The 20,327-nt window shown below is 36.6% G+C and overlaps 1 protein-coding gene across 1 annotated transcript in view; it reads right to left on the minus strand.

Annotated features, from left to right (window-relative positions):
• PREX2 (phosphatidylinositol-3,4,5-trisphosphate dependent Rac exchange factor 2) overlaps positions 1-20,327 on the minus strand; it is a 281,233-nt gene that overhangs the window by 205,586 nt on the left and 55,320 nt on the right. Inside the window, exons 2-4 of the mRNA XM_077876670.1 lie at positions 4,506-4,577; positions 3,097-3,219; positions 532-636 (exon numbers count right to left, since the gene is read on the minus strand). Coding sequence (XP_077732796.1) covers positions 532-636; positions 3,097-3,219; positions 4,506-4,577 — 300 coding nt within the window. The remainder of the gene's footprint in view (positions 1-531; positions 637-3,096; positions 3,220-4,505; positions 4,578-20,327) is intronic.

A 20,327-nucleotide genomic window follows, 5' to 3' on the forward strand; every position in this document is an offset into this window, starting at 1 on the left:
ACAAGTAAGTCCTTACTGGCAATTGAATTGTCCAAATTACTGCCAACATGTGCATTTGTTTATGCTCTCCTGAGAAATTAAATATACATTCTTGCTCTTTCTATGAAAAGTGAATAAGGAATGTATGTAGGAGAAAGGTCAATCTTTACATTTCTTTTCTACGATACTCCTGCTCTGTTTCCTTCCTGTGACTGTTCTACTTACAGTTCTCTTAGCAAAAGTAAATGAAACCCTAGGGAGCTGAGGGATTTAAAAGCAATGATGAACTCGGCATAAATGTCTTCTCTCATTAGGAACCTGTAGTTGTCACAAACAATTCACGATCAATCAGGAGAGGGCATCGTCAGCGTTTTCCCAGCACAAGCTTCTGCCAACTCTCACTTCTTACATTTATCAAAGGACTCTGGTCTCCTAGCCTGGACACATTAAATGCCCATGGGTAGTTGTTACCCATACTGGTGCTGGTCCTTGGCTCCTTAGTGAGCCCATCAACAAATCCTAGCATATGGTAACACTCTTACATATACTTACCAAAAGAAATGTGCGGATTGTTCTTATTTTGTTAAGTTCAAGAAGCAATTTTTGTGCCTTCTCATGGTTACTACAATATTCATCATAGATACGGAACTTGTCTTTCTGTGAATTAGAATAAGGATAAGTTAGGGTCATGTTAGCAGCCATTTTGAAAGATGAACCTGTGTGATGTTTATGAACAAACTTTATTAAGCGTTGACTATGTTTTGGGAGCTTTACTGTATGTATATCAATTTTCTCTGATCCATGAAGAATAGCCTAGGAAAAAAGATTATATTGGCTAATGTCCACTATGAGTATTCAATAATAGGTAAATGAACCAAATGGTAGCAAATTACTGAGAAGAGAGTACTTAGCTTTACTAAAAGGATTCAGATAGAGCTTTTTTTTTTAAGATTTTATTTATTTACTCATGAGAGACACAGAGAGAGAGACAGAGACACAGGCAGAGGGAGAAGCAGGCTCCATTGGGACTCGATCCTGGGTCGAGTCAAGCCCCAGGCTGAAGGCGGCGCTAAACTGCTGAGCCATCGGGCTGCCCCAGATAGAGTTTTTTTTAAAAAAAAGGGGTATTTGAGCAAGGTCCAAAGAGATGAATCTATGATTCCCAGGCAGGGAGAGGGAAGAAAGCATTTTGGGGAGAGGGAAAAGCATGTAACAGGTCAAATAGGAATAGAGAGACATGGTACCCTGCAGTTCATTTGCACCAATCTGGACAGTTGTGTTTAAGACAGATACGGACAAACAGCAGAATATTCAGCAATGAATATTCTGAATTCAGAGTATTCTTCAGGTGATGAAGATGGTGGACTGTGGAAACACTACATATGAGAGGTCATTTCAAACAGAAATTATTTGTTAGTATAATAAAGTAAGGAAATGGTAGCTACTTTCAGATAGCTGTCCTAATGTAAAGGATTTACAACTCTATGTAGCTCCAGAACACAGAACTAAGACCACTAGGTAGAAACTGCAAGGGCAATGATGGGCAGAGGTAGGCAGATTCAGGATTAACATAAAATTTTCTAATAGCTAGAGCTATCACAAAAAGTGATCAGGTAGGAACAAAATAAGCGAACTTCGTATTTGCCAAAGAAAGAGTACTTTCAAAAAGAGAATAATGTGATCTCTGAGCATCCTCACATCATTAGATTTGCTCTCATTGGCTATGATTAGTACCTATCAAAGCAGTACCAAGAAGAGAAAGACACAGAAAATATATTGATCAAGTATTAGAACAGAAGTATGTCCTCTGAAATTTCAAAGGCATGCATTTGGAAAGCAACACTGAGTGCTATTTTGTAAAGCCAGGAGAAAATATATTGAATTACTTACTTCAAGAAATGGTATGACCCAGAATGAAACAAACTTCAGAAATAGTTTGGATAAATTCATGGATGACAGATTCATAGTGTGTTACTGAGGAAATGGATGTCAGGGTGCAAGATTCCCATGTGCAGCCCTGGACTGAGAAAGCAAATACTCCAGCTGGCAGATTTGAATTCTTTCATGAAAGGGAACAGTTTGGATTAAGGAGACACAAACATGCATGGTTTCCAATCATGCCCAAGGAAAGCACAGCTTGATCCTCCTATTCCAAGGAGGAATTTTATTTAATAAAATTACCTTTATGAAAATATTCCCTGATTATAAAAAGAACATATGCAGGGTCTACAGACCCAGAAACTATACACAGTTACTTTTATAAAGGCTAAATAGAAATAAAAATAAACAAAAAGTGATTTCTGTGACAAAATACTCTCATGCACTTTTAAATAAAACATTAATTATATAGCATTTTGGTAAAGAAAGGACTTCAGATTGGTAGTCTGAAAATTAGCATCAGTGGAATGGTATAAATAGCAGCACTTTTTTTTTGGATGAATGGCCTTTAGTTCTGAAAACAATTTTCATTTTACAGGTGACTTTTTACTTTATAAATCAATTGCACAAATAATTCCAACTATCATATCCAAAAAGATGGACATGATCACATAAGAGTGACACATCTTTTGAAACAACTGAGCACCAACTGATTATTTTTCTGCATCACTCTGTACAGCTTCTAAGACACCATCCTTAAGAAACATCGGATTCAGGCATATGTGTACCTAGGGTGACCGGGTTTGTTCACCTGCAGGTCTGTCACCAATCAATTAACAAGGGAACATTCTGACTACAAAAGGCTCATCACGCCACATTATAAGAGGAAGGATTTTCTGCCTCAGAAGGGAAATGCTCTATGTTTGAGAGAAACATAAAAATCCATTCATTATGAACAGCCTGAATATTCATTAGAATTCAAAGCTACAGAGGATGCGAAGAACTAACTTGTTGGGAAAAAGAAAAGGCTGTTTATTCTTCGCTGAATAAAATGGATGATGTGAGGCCCTCACCCCTTTTCTGGCTCTCAGTGGAAGATTTCACTGGCCTTAAAAGACCCCAAACTTTCGGTGTCACATTTTACTCCTAATGCTGAATTCCCACCTACTACTGTGCCAAAAGCGAAACCTTAAAATCTAGGGGGAAAGAGCTTTTAAAATAAACAGAAATTTATCCTACAAAGTGAAGAAAGCAGGTTCCCACTTCTTGTTGAGCGTTAGGTTCTGGATGTAGGCATTCTTCCACGACTTTTAAAAACTCTTTATGTACTGCAAGGATGTCTTCAATGTTTGAGAACAGCATCTGCAAATAAATGTAAGTGCAACAGTGAAGCAGGTTAGGGGGAAAAAAAAGGTCCAAGAGTACAGTATTCTCTTTCCAAGCTGAACACTTCAGGGCATAGCTATCCTTCCCACCCACCCAGAGGGCCAAGCGCCAATTTTGTCTGGACATCCTCTCCACTCCCACACAACTCTGGGAACCAGGAACCTATTCCTGGCTCTCAGGAAAAGCTTGAGTGACTAAATCCAAGCATGACAGTCCCCACCCAATTAGTGAGAATGGGCCGCAGGTAACATAGTATAGGACGGATCTGCTGGCAGGCTTTGTGGGGCCAGGGCTTCTTTGCTTTTTGGAAGGGCAACCTGGAATGGACAGCCCTCCTCCCCTCTGGAAATGACAGCTGGGACAGCTCCAGGGTCATTTTGCAGCTACAAGAGGAGCCAGCCCAGAGGCAAAGCTGATAACCTGGAGGGTGCATGGAAGAGTTAGACAGAACCTGGCAATCTTATTGACCTCCCTGAGTTCTGTCTGGAGTACTCAATATGAGAGCCGAAGCATCTTCAAGTCATTTGAATAAGTGACTTCTGCTTGCAAACAAAAGCACAAAACTAAAATACTCCCATGGTAAGGAGAATTTTAAAGTGACTATTTATTTATGAAAAAATAGTCAGAAGGGCCTATAAAATCCTTGGGAATTTTTTTTTATTTTTAGTAAAGTAAAATAGCAAATCAGTACCAAAAACTAAGTATCAATGATAATTTATACAACTTGAATAGGTAATACAGTAGTGCAATTAATTTTCATTTACCTCCTCCCCCTTTACAAAACTCTTAATAACTTTCCTGCCCTGCAGCTTAAAAGGAAATGCTTATACATTTGTTTCTGAGTTGAAGATATTATGCAGGCTTTTTCTGCACCACTGAACCATCTAAATCATTTGATCTTTGGTGATCAGACAATGGAAGTTGCATTTGTCCACATCTTGCCTCCCTAAGCCAACTCCAGCAATGCTCTTACACACGGTGCTGCTCTCTCCCTCTCACAGGTGCTGGGGTTCTCAGTCGTGAGTTTGTTTTTCTTCCTCTGTCCTAAGGCCTTGGTAAAAAAGTTCCCCATCCTCTTAACCCTCTGTTTCATTTCCCAAACCCTCCTTTCCCTTTTTCTCAGTGTCGCCCACACAAGTGACTGGCAGGGAACTTATACTGGAACTGAGGATAAACTAAAGAACTTAAAGTAACATCCCCCAGATAAAAGTTTAACTAAGGGGAACGTGTGCTTGGGTTGAGCACCAAATGCATCTCCTCACCTTCACTGTTTCTTCTGTTACATTTTTGTCAATTTTTGATGCAGCACACTGGTTCATTCGGTGTAAGAATGCCTGCATGAAACAAAAAAAGAAATATTATGAAGGCAACATTAGGTTAATAAAATAACAGGGTGTTGATGAAAACTAAATTTTTGGGGATCCCTGGGTGGCGCAGCGGTTTGGCGCCTGCCTTTTTGGCCCAGGGCGCGATCCTGGAGACCCGGGATCGAATCCCACATCAGGCTCCCGGTGCATGGAGCCTGCTTCTCCCTCTGCCTGTGTCTCTGCCTCTCTCTCTCTCTCTCTATGTGACTATCATAAATAAATAAAATTTAAAAAAATTTAAAAAAAAAAGAAAGAAAACTAAATTTTTTACAGGAAACCAAAGTTTAAAAAATCCAATAACTGTTGAGAAGAAGAGTTTTGTCGTAAAAGGTGAAACCCTTGTTCACTGTGGTTCCTACCTGGGAATTATATCCTTCATAGTTTTGGGGCAGGACCAAAAGTGATCATGTATATATGAACTGAATTTATCCAACAGGAGGATCTCAAACGTTCTGTGGCAAACACTTGAGTCAAATGTTTCCTAAACTTCTAAGTCTTGTGAAGCACAAAAAGACCAAAATATATTGAAAAATGGGAATTTTTGTTTTTAAAAAAAATAAGGGCCAGAAATTCCAAAGTGACCCTTTTGGAATTGAGAGAGAGATTGAGTGAAGGAGGTAGGGAGGAAAAGAAAGAGAGAGATAGAGAGTGAAAGAGAGACAGAGAAGGTGACTCTTCAAAGAGCAATGGAAGGATTTCCCTTCCCCTCGTATCTACCCCCTCCCAAGTTTTAGGAAGCCAGATTTTGTATTTCTGGGATCAGGTCAGGGCTCTCCATAGCTCTATGATAGGCAAATAAGTTCCTCAGTATTTCAAAGATCTGCATTCTTCTTAATAAGTTATTAAGCTTGGGCCCATGACTATTACTTTTGCAAAGGAAAAGAAGGGCAAAAAAAGTTATTTATATTAGGTCTTAAAAGAGAAAATTTGGAAGGAAAAGGAGAAGTGATTTTCCATCCAGCAAATCTGGCTTGTGTCTTCAAGACTTTGTTCATTAACTATCTAGTGACCAGGAGAAATCACTGCTTCCCTTGTTTGTCTTAAGAACTTCAGCCACTACCAGCCAAGTTGGGGTGTGATTACAGTCTACCAATCCCCAGGGCACATAGCAGCTCCAAGGAATCTCTGGAAATTATATCAAACAAATGAAGTTTAAAGTAAGAATCTCATTTTTGACACGCTATATTTACAAAGATTTAAGAAATTAAGAAAACCCAGTATGCTTCATAACACTCCAAGGTTATCACCCTCAAGGACATTGATAGTAAGACTATAAAGTGGCACAGGGGCATCTCGGTGGCTCAGTTGGTTAAGCATCTGACTCTTGATTTCAGCTGAGGTCATGATCTCAGGATTGTGAGACTGAATCCCACATCAGGCTCCGTGTTGAGTCTGGAGCCTACTTAAGACTCTCTCTTTCCCTCTCTCTCTCTGCACATCCCCCTCTAAAAAAGAGTATAAATGGCAAAACATTTCTGAGGTACAACTTGACAATATATCTCAATTTTTTAAATGAGTATTCCCTTTAACACAGCAATTCTATCTCTAGGAATTTATCCTAAGAAAACATTCAGGCAAGGGGTTACAGTATATTGACTACAAAAATGGAAACACTGGAAACAACCTCAATGCCCAATAATAATGTAATCAAATATATTATGGTACATGCAAATTATAAAATACATGCAGAGCTATAATCATAAATGGAACATGATATAAACAAGTGTATATAAGACAGATGTCTATAAAATATTGTTTGCTGAAAAAATTTACTAAGCAATTTTTTTGATAGGTACACACATATAGGTACACACATATACATATTACATATTAGTATGTACACATAAATATAAATGCATAATAGTAGTATTCATTCAAACTAAGAAAAAATATGCAGCATATATCAAAATACAACAGTAGTTAAAGGTGATCTTTATACACTTTCTTATGCTCAGAATATTTGGCTGTAAGCATACTGTAATGTTGATAAAAAGAAAACAAAAACTATTTAAAAGAAACAAAATAGGGATGCCTGGGTGACTCAATGGTTGAGCATCTGTCTTTGGCTCAAGTCGTGATCCTAGGGACCTAGGATCAAGTTGCGCATCAGGGTCCCCACAGAGAGCTTGCTTCTCCCTCTGCCTAAGTCTCTGCCTCTCTCTGCCTGTGTCTGTCATGAATAAATAAATAAAATCTTAATTTAAAAAAGAAGCAAAATAAGTGAGCCATAGGATCTCATTCCTGGCATTAGCTTCAGACACATCTCTATTCTTGATTCGATCAGTTCATGTTTCAGAGTCTATAACTACAAAGCCATATTAGTACGAACAGCCTCAACAGAATGAAATAATTCAACTGAATTAAATAAACTGAATAAGAAAGTACTGGATGTCACTTTTTTTTTTTTTTACTGGGAACATGTGATATAATTTTTGAACTATTATCTAGAGTTAGGTGTAATTGCTAATGAAAAGAGATTTTGAATTTTCTGACTTTGCCCATTTTAATTAGTATTAGTTTAATTTTTAATTTATTTTTGGTTTTATTGAATATTTTCCATAGACTCATACCAAAAATGCTCCTTTAGTTCTTTCCATTTAGTCTTAAAATGACATGATGGTGCTGTCGCCTAGTTTACATTTCATGTTGACCACACAGTAAACAGGTAACCTCTCGTGCAAGCAAAGCTGAAAGTTCACCTCTACATTTATAAACCTTTTCTTCATAAATTGAACTCAGTCACATTCTGAAGTCCATAAATTAAAGTTGGGAGGCAGCACAAATGAATCAAAATATGAGTTAGAAGGGGATATACAAACTAAGAAAGTAAACTATATCGTTATCTGACTTTTTATCTTCTTTGCCTCCGTGACAACATGGGACTTTTTGTTTAACTGTATATGAAAGAAAACCTGGAACTTGTTAGCATTTCTGATCAAACATGTATCTTCCTAAGAGCTTCACTTTATATACAGTTAAGGCAGAGTTCAGATTGTTTACCTAGAGTACAAAATCATGAAAACTGACATTTTTTACAAAATGTGAAAGTCTTCCTTCTTTAAGATAAAGAAAAATTACGTTTTCAGAATCCTCTTTTAACAACCAGAATCTACAAAGTCCTTTCAGACTTTGTAATTGGAGCATTAAATTTTTCTCTGATCAGTCAAAGAAGCATTAATACACTAACTACGAAAATACATGAGGGATTTAATATGCTGTTTTATCTCTGCATTCATTCATTCCCTTTGGTCCAGAATTTCATCAGAATTAGATCATCTTCACTTTGATACAAATACACTGAAAATAAGTACTGGAAAAAGCTTGTAATGCCAGTGGCTCTCAAACTTTTTATTGTGTGCAAGACTCAGAGAGTTTCTTCTAAATACAGATTCCTCTATCCCCAGAAGGTTCAGTTCAGTAGACGGGTTGAGGATCCAGAAATCTGCATTTTGAGTAAGTTCCCTAGATGATTCTGTTACAGTTGGTCCAGAGATCACATCTGATGAACATTTCTTTAAGTTTATTCTTTCAAAGACTAAAGAAACAGACTTTGAGGAAGCAAGTAAATGACTCTCAACAAAGAGAATGGGTTCAGTTACTTCAACTTGACTTTCAAACCCTATTGTCCACTCCCTCTAGGCCCAATACCCTCTGGCTCTGCTACTTGGCGTTCCTGATATCCCCACCAGAGGAACTTCCCTCCAACCATGAAAATCAAATCTGGGCTGCATAAGTGGGGCATAATAATCTCTGAAGGATAGAGAGATGCAGAGACTAGTGAGATAAGACAAAGTTCCACTTGGAGGAAGTGAGACTCCCAGGTGCCCCTCCTTGTACCTTCCAGTTTGCAGGTATGTTAGCATGTACTCGGTTTGTCAGCATTCCCCTAACAATGATTATACAACACATTCCTAAATATCTCTCTAGTCAGGGGCTTCTTTTTTCCTACAGAGAGCAGAACTCTTCATCTTCATTTCAATTTGCTCCATATTGTTTTCTTCCTGTCATGTATTTGGTATAATAGGATAAATGCCATACATTAATCAAAGTTTAAGAAAGCTAAAAATGTCACAAATTTGCAACCAAAAAGTAATAGAAGGAAAAAACTCATTAAGATATAAGGGGGAGAAGATAGCACTCTCCTTCCTCCATGTCTGCCTATCTGGACCATTGCATGCTTCAAAGGTAAGGCAAAGTCCATGGTGAGTTTTATTCTCAGAATGCACCCATTTATTTTAAAATTTGGATGTACCAATTAATCTCCTTCAACTTATTTTTTGTCCTCCCCATTCTTTCCATTGGTCAGGCACACACAGTAAGTAGATCACTCAAAAGTCACACAGATATGTTCATTGCTATAACGTTTTCAGATGATTGTGGATATTCTTCTTTAATACAACACCAAAACTCAGTAAGTGGTAGTTTCTTAAAGGTTAGTCATGAATTTTAATCCAAAATCAACTATATCAGGGATCCCTGGGTGGCACAGCGGTTTAGCGCCTGCCTTTGGCCCAGGGCGCGATCCTGGAGACCCGGGATCGAATCCCACGTCGGGCTCCCGGTGCATGGAGCCTGCTTCTCCCTCTGCCTATGTCTCTGCCTCTCTCTCTCTTTCTCTCTGTGACTATCATAAATAAATTTAAAAAAATTTAAAAAAAAATCAACTATATCAGTGAACTTTTCATACTCTATTACATTAAAACCAATTGATCTATCTTATAATTTGAAGGGATCTATTACCTATGCTTGATGCTAGAAATTTCTTTAACAATGATTCACTGGGAGTTATACATATCTTCAATATATTAACACATTTTGTTATTTAATATCAAAGAAAAACCACATCACTTAGTTAATAACAATATCCAACTCAAGAGAAAAGTCTTTAAGGGGCAGCCCAGGTGGCTCAGAGGTTTGGTGCCACCTTCAGTCCAGGACGTGATCCCAGAGACCTGGGATCGAGTCCCACATCAGGCTCCCTGCATGGAGCCTGCTTCTCCTTCTGCCTGTGTCTCTGCCTCTCTGTTCTGTGTGTCTCTATGAATAAATAAATAAAATCTTTAAGTATCAAACTCATTGTATAGAGCTAATAGAAATAAATTTTTCAAAATCCTAAATTCACTTGCAAACTTGAATTTATCATCATCAACAAATGCTATCAGTTGTTTTCTTTGAAGTGACAGGTTTACCTCATTCTTTTTTGAAAAAACTATCTGCCAAATACTCAAATGCCCTGAAACTGAACTATAGTTTACCTCACAGTTGTTATTTCAAAAAAATATAAGATTCCATAGCAACTCAATCACAAATTCTAACCCTGGAGACAATCATAATATTTGAGTACACAGCAGAAGTACCTAGATATATTTCCCATTTCATTACACAGAATATTAAAAAGGCATGTGCTCAAGAGTCATGACTTATTAAAATTATCAATTTTTACAGTTTTAAGTGAAATTTGCATCCACTTGCCATTCTCCCATGAGTGAGGACAGGGAATTATATAGTGACTACTCCTACAGTTTGATGCCACTGCCCGGATTTACACTAAAACAACAGCAGTTTTATACACTACTGATTTTCCCCCAATAGTGCAGGCAACAATATAGTGGAGGGGGAAAAAAAAAGCAAATAAGTCTCAGTGTTACCACAAAAATAGTTTTAACCTTACATATTCCCTGAAAGGATTTTATAAAACCCCAAAAAACAGCAAAGCACATGTTGAGAACCACTGTTTTAGGTGAATAAAATATATCAATAAATGAAATAGTGAGGAATTTCTGTTTATATTTTACTGGGGGGAGATGGACAATTTGCAATAAACAAACATATTTGGCATATTAGAAGCTAGGTGCTAAAACTGAGCAATGAATTTACTGTAATAATAAAAACATATCTACGCACACTTGAAAAAACATATAATAATTATTAAATTTTACCAAACATTTAAGAAATAAATGATACCAAATCTCTATAATCACTTTCAGAAGATAGGAGTAGAGGAAATACTTCCTAACTTGTTCTATGAGGTCAGCATTACCCTACTACCAAAACCAAAGACTTCACAAGAAAATTACAGGCCAATATCTCTTATAAATATAGATCCAAAAGTTCTAAGCAAAATGTTAGCAAATAAAAGTCAAAAATGTATAAAACAATTGTATGCCACAACCAAGGGGAATTTGTTCCAGGTAGGCAAAGCTGGTTAACATTCTAAAATCAATTAATGAAATCCATCACATTGCCTGTATGAAAAGAAAAATCATATGATCTGACCAACAGATGCAAAACAAAAGCATTTGACATATCCAACACCCACTCATGATAAATACTCAGTAAACTAAGAATACAGAGGAATGTCCTCAACATTATTTTTTTTTAAATCCTTTAAAAAAACCTACAGCTGAGACACCTGGGTGGCTCAGCAGTTAAGTGTCTCTGCCTTTGGCTCAGGGCATATCCTGGAGTTCTGGAATTGAGTCCCACATGGGCTCCCTGCATGGAGCCTGCCTTTCCCTCTGCCTATGTCTCTGCCTCTCTCTTTCTGTGTCTCTCATGAATAAATAAATAAAATATTTTTTTAAAAACCCTACAGCTAACATCATATATAATGATGAGAAACTAGAGGCTTTCCCATTATAATTAGGACCAAGGCAAGAATGTCTCCTGTCACCACTCCTTTTTAGCATTGTCCTGTATTTCGTAACTAATACGGTAAGATAAAATGTGAAATAAAAGGTATATAGGTTGGAAAGGAAAAGTAAAACTGTCTATGTTCACAAATGATATCTTTGTGAAAAGTCCAAAAGAATTGACCAAAAAAACTCCTGGAACTTATAAGCTGTTATAGCAAGGTTGCAGGATACAAGGTTAATATACAAAAGTCAATCACTTTCCTCTGCACCAGCAAAGAACAAATGGAACTTTAAATTAAAAGCACAGTACCATTTACATTAGCACCTTCAAAAATGAAATACTTAGGTATATATCTAACAAAATTTGTACAACATGAGGAGAACTATAGAACTCTGATAAAAAATATCAAAAGAAAGACTAAATGAAAAGATAGTCCACATTCATAGATAGGAAGACTCAATAATGTCAAGATGCTAGTTCTTCTCAACCTGATCTGTAGATTTAACATGATTCTAATCAAAATTCCAGCAAGTTATTTTGTGGATATCAACAAAATGATTAAAAGTTTATATGGAGAGACTCAGAATTGCCAAAACAATATTAAAGAACAAGAGCAAAGTCAGAGGACTGACACTTCCTAAATTCAAGCCTTATTATAAAGCTACAGTAAACAGTATGGATTTGGTTGAAGAAAAGGAAAATAGATAAATGGACTACAACAGAGAGCCCCATAACAGACTCACACAAATATAGTCAACTAATCTTTGACAAAGGAGCAAAGGCTATCCAATGGAGAAATGACTATCTTTTAACAAATGATGCTGGAACAACTGAACATCCATATATGAAAAGACAAAAAAAGAATCTAGACACAGACCTTCAGAAGAATTACACATTACCTCAAAGCTCCTAGAATTAACATAGGAGAAAATTTCTAGATGAACCTGAGTATAGTGATGTCTTTTATAGACAGAACACCAAAGGCATGATCCATAAAAGAAAATATTGATAAGCCAGATATCATTAAAATTAAAAACTTCTCCATGTATGATGAGAAAATGAGAAGACAAGCCACAAACTGAGAGAAAATATTTCCTTAAGAAATATATGACATTTCTTAATGGTCGAGCGTCTGCCTTTGGCTCAGGTCATGATCCTGAGGTCCTGGGATTGAGTCCTGCATCAGGCTCCCTGCGGGGAGCCTGCTTCTCCCTCTGCCTAGGTCTCCACCTCTCTCTGTGTGTCTCTGATGAATAAATAGATAAAATCTTTTAAAAAAATTTTTAAAAAGAAATATATGACATGTATGATAAAGAACTACTATACAAAATGTACAAAGAACTTGCAAAGCTCAACAATAAGAATGTCAACAACCAAATAAAAAATTGGGCAGAACTGAACAGACACTTCACCAAAGAAGACGTACTGATAATATAAATAAATAAACATACAAAAAGATGCTCAAATCTTAGGTCATGAGGCAACTGCAAATTCAAACAACAATGAGATACTACATACCAATCAGAAAGGACAAAATCCAAAATACTGACAGTGCCAAAGGCTGGTAAGGATGTGGAATAATCAGGAACTCTCATTCATTATCTTGTGGGAATGCAAAATGATACAGCCATTTTGGAAAACAGTCTGGCGTATTCTTACCATAAATGTTCTCACCGTACAATTCAGCAATCGTGTTCTTTAGAAGTTACCTAAATGAGTTGAAAATTTATCCACAACAAAAACTGCACCTGGATGTTCATAGCAGCTGTATTCATAATTGACAAAAGTTGGAAACAAACAAGATGTTCTTCAGTATGAATGGATAAATACATCCAGACAATGGAATATATTCATCCTAAAAAGAAATGAGCATGATCTGGCCCCTCCCTCTTCTCATACTCTGTTTCATCCCAGCTTCCCCATTCTGGACCACTGCCCAACCAAATCACCTTCCCGCTCTTCCCCAACAAGCCATGCATACTTCCACCTTAGCATCTTTTCACAACCTGCTTCCTCTGCTTACAACACTCTTCATCTGGCTGCCTCCTGCTGTCACTCAGTTCTCAGCTCAGGTCTCTCATGGCCATCCAGTCTGATGTGTTTCCTTTCCCAAGCCCCTCACGCCCTATCTACCCCATTACTCTACTTTATTTACGTTATGGCACTATCTGCTCCTCCATGTCCCATTTTATGTATTTGTTTATTTACTAGTCTCCCACACTGGTACTAGAGCTCTTTGAAGCCAGTCTGCCTGCTTTGCTCACTCCGGTTTCCCCAATATCTCCAACAATGCCTGGCACTTGGTAAGGTCTCAACAAACTTTAGTGGTATAAGTAAAGAACTGTTCCTTCACTAGAGGGTTTTTGTTTCCAAAGACCACCAGACAGTGTAGTATCAATTCCCCTAGTGTGTTATCTTCACAAATATTCATCAGCAACTTGGAATATAGGAATATCATATAATCTTTTCTTTTTTGATCACCATACACCAGGGTTTCTCAACATTAACAGTCTTGACATTTGTGCCAGAAAAATCTTGGTTGTAGGGTCTGTCCTGTATATATAGGATGTTTAAGAGTTCCATTGCCAGCTCTGACCACTTACTAATAGCCACTATCATCCCCAGTTGCAACAACCAAAAATGTCTCTATACATTGCCACAAGCCTACTCTGCACCCCCACAGTAGTATAGTGGAGCACCACTGGCATATACTATCCCAGAACAACTGTAGCAGTGTTAAGTAAATTCACAAATTTGAGGCTAAAAGCTTTTACATTATCAGTCTCTCTGGGCTACATTATAAAAATCAGCATTTTTTTTTGTCTTCCTGAGCTTCAGCAAAGTCCCATATTTCTCCATGTGTCTCCTTATTTCTGTAATTTTGTTAGATTATAAGTAAAAAGTCCAACGTATTTTATAAAAAATTATAACTAGGGAGAATTTATGTTTAAATTTCTTTTCAAAAACTAAGTAGATTTAAAAAAAGAAAAACTAAGTAGATTTTTAAAAGCTCCCTCTGTCATGTATTTTCCACTCAGACATGATTAACAACAATTATAAAATACTGTAAGTTTGCATATCTGCTCCCCATCAGACTGTACACCCCTACAGAAAATGTATGGACAGTATGTTTTCATCTTTGAAACAGATATTGCTTGTCCCTAGACTGCCATGACAACATTCCATCCATACAAGACTCTAAAAAGTGATAGAATAATAAATCATTAGTCAGTGGTTCAATAGCATTGAAGACTCACCCTCATGGGCATCTATCACTTTACAAACCATCAAAGGAAAATATATGCCACCCTGGATTACTCAGATAGATGCCTAAAGAGACCATAGTGATACCAAACAGTATGCCAATATTCCCAGCAAAAACCCTTGGATTGCTGATGTTTTTGCATGATTCAGAACCAAAAGGATTTATTGTGTCATATTTTTGAAAGCCTTTTAATATCTGCTCAATTTCCCACCAGAAGGTTTAATTCTTTTTCAGAACAGCTATTAATTCAAAATTAACAGCACCAACATCTAGGTGAAGATAATTTTTCACCATACATCCATATTTTTTAAACTTCCTTGACCGAAACTTACCAGGATTTGAGGATAATTAAAATATTATTTAGTGCCTTCTGTTTGACCTCAATATGCCAAAAGGCAGCATGACAGAACTGTGCTCTTCAGGAGTTTTCAGGGGAAAGAATTCATACTGAGTCAGCATGTGTGACTCTAACTACACACAAAGCACAAAATTTTAGACAGTTATAGTTAGGTGGCTGAAAGTCACTCGTGGAAATGTACAGAAGACGATGAAGAAACTGAATCATTCTCAACAGAATCATGATTATGCATTAAAAGTATTAAAAGGAAAGTAAAAATCAGAAAATTTATTAGGATGATTTCAATAAAAGATCATAATAAAAGTAAGGTTTTTTGAAGTATTTTTGGTCAATTTTTAAAGTTTTTGTTATTTTGTTAAGTTTTTGTGATTTTAATTCCTACCATTTCATCCTCACCACTCAGCCCATAAAAATAGGTTTATAGTAGCTTTCTTGGATATTTAACTTCTGTTGACTTAAGGCAACAAGTTAAGTCTAAAGCAGAGATCAGAAGCAATAGAGGTATTTTTTTAACATAGCACAATTGGTTAAAACATTGTTTCAACTGCTACCATTTAAGGAAATTAGAACATTTACATAAAAGTCAATAATAATAATCCCTCTTCAAACACTAGGGGAAAAAAAATCAACCCAGGTTCCACATTCCTCAATGGTAGTAACAGGCTGGAACAAAAGCAACCACATGTTCCCTTCATTTGCTACAGTCATCACTACTCCCTGCTACCCCCCCACCCCATTCTTACCAAAACTAAATGTTAATTGATTCTTATTCTCACATTAATACTGTTATCTAATTTACGCAAAATTCATTTTACTCATTTTTGTGACTTAGAAATCTTTGTAGCCATTTGAACTTTCAGCGTATAATCTTGAGGTTTTGCCAAGGACCTTTTGGCTTTTATAAATCTTTAATACTGATCATTCCAGAGTTCTAAGTTTTATTTGATTTTATTCTCAAAGTTTATTTATTTTTTGTTATCTCTACACCCAACATGGTGCTCAAACTTACAACCCCAAGATCGAGTCTCATGCTCTTCCGACTAAGCCAGCAAGACGTCGCCACAGTTTCAAGTTTTAGAATTGCATTTGGTCTTACAGTGTTGGAGTGAAAAAGTACTCTCAAGATGAGAGGAGAAAAAGCTTACATGAAAAACACTAAGAAAACTGATGCCTATTTACTTAACACCTCATTTCCCAAGTAATTCACAATTACAGTAGATGTTAATTCTGATGTAATACAATTAGTTTTCTCAAAGACTGAAAAAACTCTATGTCCTTTATTTTTAAACTATTAAATATTTTTTAATAAAGTGAATTTTTGGCAATAAATTTTACTTGGCTTATATATTCCAAGTATCATTTGATTCATGATGATCTGGTGTTCCTTGTATTGTTTTGGGTGATTGATGTCTCTTTCCAGGATGGCCAGGGATAAACTAAACTTTAGGGAAAAACAAGTAAATAAATAATATTAAGAAGTGCCCAATCCAATAAAAAAAAAAAAAGATTAAGAAGTGCCCAATCCAATTAAAAAATACAAAAAATTAAAAATTAAAAAATTAAATAAATAAAAATAAAAAAGAAGAAGTGCCCTCAAAATTAATCCTTCCCAACACAACTTTAAACACCTTCCTTCACACCGATGCAGACACAGGATGACTTGTAGGCATGGAGTGCAGCCGAAGCTCTGAGCCTGTTTCTTCACACACTAAATTAGGTTAAAAATAATAGTACCTTGGGACGCTTGTGGGGTTCAGTAGGTTGAGCCTCTGACTCTTGGTTTTGGCTCAAGTCATGATCTCAGGGTCCTGAGAGAAGTCCTGCATCTGGCTCCGTGCTCAGCAAAGAGCTTGCTTCAGGCTCTCTCTCTCCTTCTGCCCCTCTTCCCCTGCCCCCAACATGAGCAAGTGTGTGCTTGCTTTCTCTCTCTCTCTCTCTCTCTCAAATAAATAAATAATTAAAAAAAAATAACAGTACTTATGTCACAGAGAGGTGAAGAGAATTCATAAAGTTCATTTTTGTTGGCACTTTGCACAGTGCCAGTGCATAATCAGGACCAAATAAATGTTAACTGGTATTTCTACAACTGCTACAACCAACTGCTATTATATCTACTGTGGTTTTAATTATTCCTAACATTAGAGAGAGCAGAACTTAAAGGTGAGCACTCTGCCTCCCCCTCTCTGCTCCTCTCTTAAAAATAAATCAATCCAACTAAAGTTTTAACTTCAGGAGAATTCCTTGGATTCAAAACAAACAATTCAGGCATTTGTTGGAGTCGGTGGGGTAGAAATCTATTTATTAAAATATATGTATAATCCATATTGTCATATTGTATTGGATCTTTTCTGCTCAGAGTTCCAGGTTTGCCCTCAAATGTGGTTCATGTCAATCTCTCTAGTCATATTATTTAAACATTCCAGAAATTTAAAAATTCACAAATAGTAAAAGGTAGAAAAAAAATTAATTCAAGATCAAACTGTAAGGTGTTTACAGAGATTGCAGCCCATAATCCTTGAGAGGACTTAGAGCACGAGGTTATTAATAAAAATTGAACAATGTACATGGAGTATGGCCAGACTATGGCTTTGATTTCAATGAACTGCTACATGATCTTGGTATGGACAAAAATCACACCAGCTGATGAAATAGAATGATAAGCTAATTTGAAAAAAGTTCTACAGAAAGTCCAGGTACAGAAAAGAAGACTAAGATTCTTGAAGTTTCCTTAGCTCTTCTGAATGCTAACAACTCTTTGCAGCACCAAAAGTACCATTAAACAAAGATAATGTATTAGGTTGGGTTGCAAAATAAAAATTAAAATCTATTCCATTATATATTACAAGTCATAACATTTATAAAAGAGCTTAAAGTCAGATGAAAATAATGAACCTTTCATTATGTTCTGAATTATAACAACAAAAAAAAAGACATTTCAAACATCCCAGAATTTTTTATGGCATTTCAAATAAAAGCATGTTTCCGGCTGTCAGTTGGTGATCAATATGGGATAAAATGAATTTGTAAGGCCAGTTTATAAGCTTACATGAACATACTTGTGAAAATTTTTCTCAATGTCTGCTAAATTAACTTATTTTTAATATTACACAAATATTTATTCAGAGATGCCAGTAGACTATTGTGTCTCTAATATAATACTTCATATTGTGCTGCTCAGGAATTTACAGTGATATCAGATAACTTAAAAAACACAGCACAATGAAAGAAAAGGCTAAGCAGGAAGTACAAAGCACACTATATAGATAATATTCTCAAGCACAAATTTTTCTCTGGCACAGGAAACTGGTCATTTCCCAAATTTAAAGTGCAGAACACTATTCCTGTTTAAGTCGTTATTTAAGAATTCAGTTCCCATGAAAAGGAAATGTAGCAGTGGGGGAAGGAAAAGTATTTAATGCTGGAAAACAACCCAGAGAAATGAATGAGGATCCCAACACGAAGATCCGTCTCCACCTGGCATCCATTCCTCCTTTTTTCTCACACTCTGATCTAGTCCACTGTACAATCCTACAAGGTATAGAAGAAAGATTTTTAAAATTTGCTTCATGATAAATATATGCTTGAGCTAATAAAAGAACTTTTTGTTTAGATATTTATATATGTATTTTTTACTTTTTCTTTAAAACTGACTCCTAGGGACAGATCGGGTAGCTCATCGGTTTAGCGCTGCCTTCAGTCCAGGACCTGATCCTGGAGACGAAAGATCGAGTCCCCCGTCGGGCTTCCTGCATGGAGCCTGCTTCTTCGTCTGCCTGTGTCTCTGCCTGTCTCTCTCCCTCCCTGTGTCTCTCATGAATAAATAAATAATATTAATGATAAAAAAACAAATTCTCTGAGCCTCAAATTGCATTTAAAAAAAAGAAAACTGACTCCTAAAATTGTCTATTCCTATCCTTAAGACACATAGGACTTTTCTGCCACCATTCTTTTGCCCCTTCTGACTTTCCATATCCCCTTCTCTCCTTTTTTCATGCCTAAATATTCGATATATCATCCACTTCTTAGTCTGTAGTTTTGTTTCCTTTCCATTTTCATTCTATTTGAACTCTATTCCTTTCAGGAAATAACATATAGTAAGGCTAACAGTTTTGGGCTAATACAGACAAACAGATAAGAGCCTGGAAAAACATCTTTAGTAGGAGGGAATTCAATATTTGAAACAGGTGGTACTTTCTTTTTTAAAATTAATTAATTTATTTTTGAGAGAGAGAGAGAAAGCGCTCTCACATGCATGCACAGGGGAGAAGAAGGGGTGGAGGGAAGAGAGAGGGAATCCTCAAGCTGACTCCACACTGGCCCAGAGCCCCACATGGAGCTCAATCTCACAACCCTGAGATCATGACCCGAGCTGAAATCAAGAGTCCTGGGCTTACCTGACTGAGCCACCCAGGTGCCCCATGAAACGAGTGGTACTTTAAATCAGTGGGGAAGGAATGCATAGGTGTTGGGACAATAGGCAATCCAGTTTGCAGATTTTGTCAAAATAAAAAAGAAGAATGTGAAATGATTAAAAGCTTGAATTCTGGAGCCAGTCTGCCTGGGTTCAAATCCCAGGTCTACCAAATGCTAGATATGTGACATCTCACCTGTAAATTTACCTCCCTGAGGCAGTCTCAACATCTGTAAAATGATAATAATATAGTACTATTTTTATAGCCTCGATGCAAAGTTTAAATAAATATACACGAAGCAACTATTATTTCAAAAACCAATATATATCCCTGGATGGCTCAGCAGTTTGGAGCCTGCCTTCGGCCTGGGGCATGATATTGGAGTCTGCCTCTGTGTGTGTGTGTGTGTGTGTGTGTGTGTGTGTCATGAATAAATAGATATAATCTGTAAAAAGAAAAATCAATATATAACTGTTAGCTATTACTACTATTTTTCCTTTTTTTTTTTAAGATTTTATTTATTTATTCATTCATGAGAGACAGAGAGAGAGGCAGAGACACAGGCAAAGGGAGAGAAGCAGGCTCCATGCAGGGAGCCCGACATGGGTATCTATCCCAGGTCTCCAGGATCAAGCCCTGGGCTGAAGGTGGCGCTAAACCGCTGAGCCACCCAGGGATCCCCTATTTTTTCCTATCTTATTTTATATCGCCAAATATACTTGCCAGATGCTATTTTCACTAAATGGCAGTACATTTAACTCTCTGAAGGAAGACCTTCAAGAAGAACCATTCTTTTTTTACACCTATACCTGATCAAGTTATAATCAATGCATTAATAACAGGATTAGGTATTGCATATATATAAATATGTAAAATATAGTAGTACTGTCTTTAAGCCATTCATAATTTTTATTCATAATTTGCTTTGTAAAAATTACGTTAACAATCTGCAAAAAGGCAACTATCTGAAAGATTTTGCTTATGCACTCAAGAGATATGAGAAAAAATAACGGAAAATCTGGGATAACAATTATTATCAATAATCC

This window comes from Canis aureus, chromosome 28 (assembly GCF_053574225.1).
Source record: "Canis aureus isolate CA01 chromosome 28, VMU_Caureus_v.1.0, whole genome shotgun sequence".
Taxonomy (NCBI): Eukaryota; Metazoa; Chordata; class Mammalia; order Carnivora; family Canidae; genus Canis; species Canis aureus.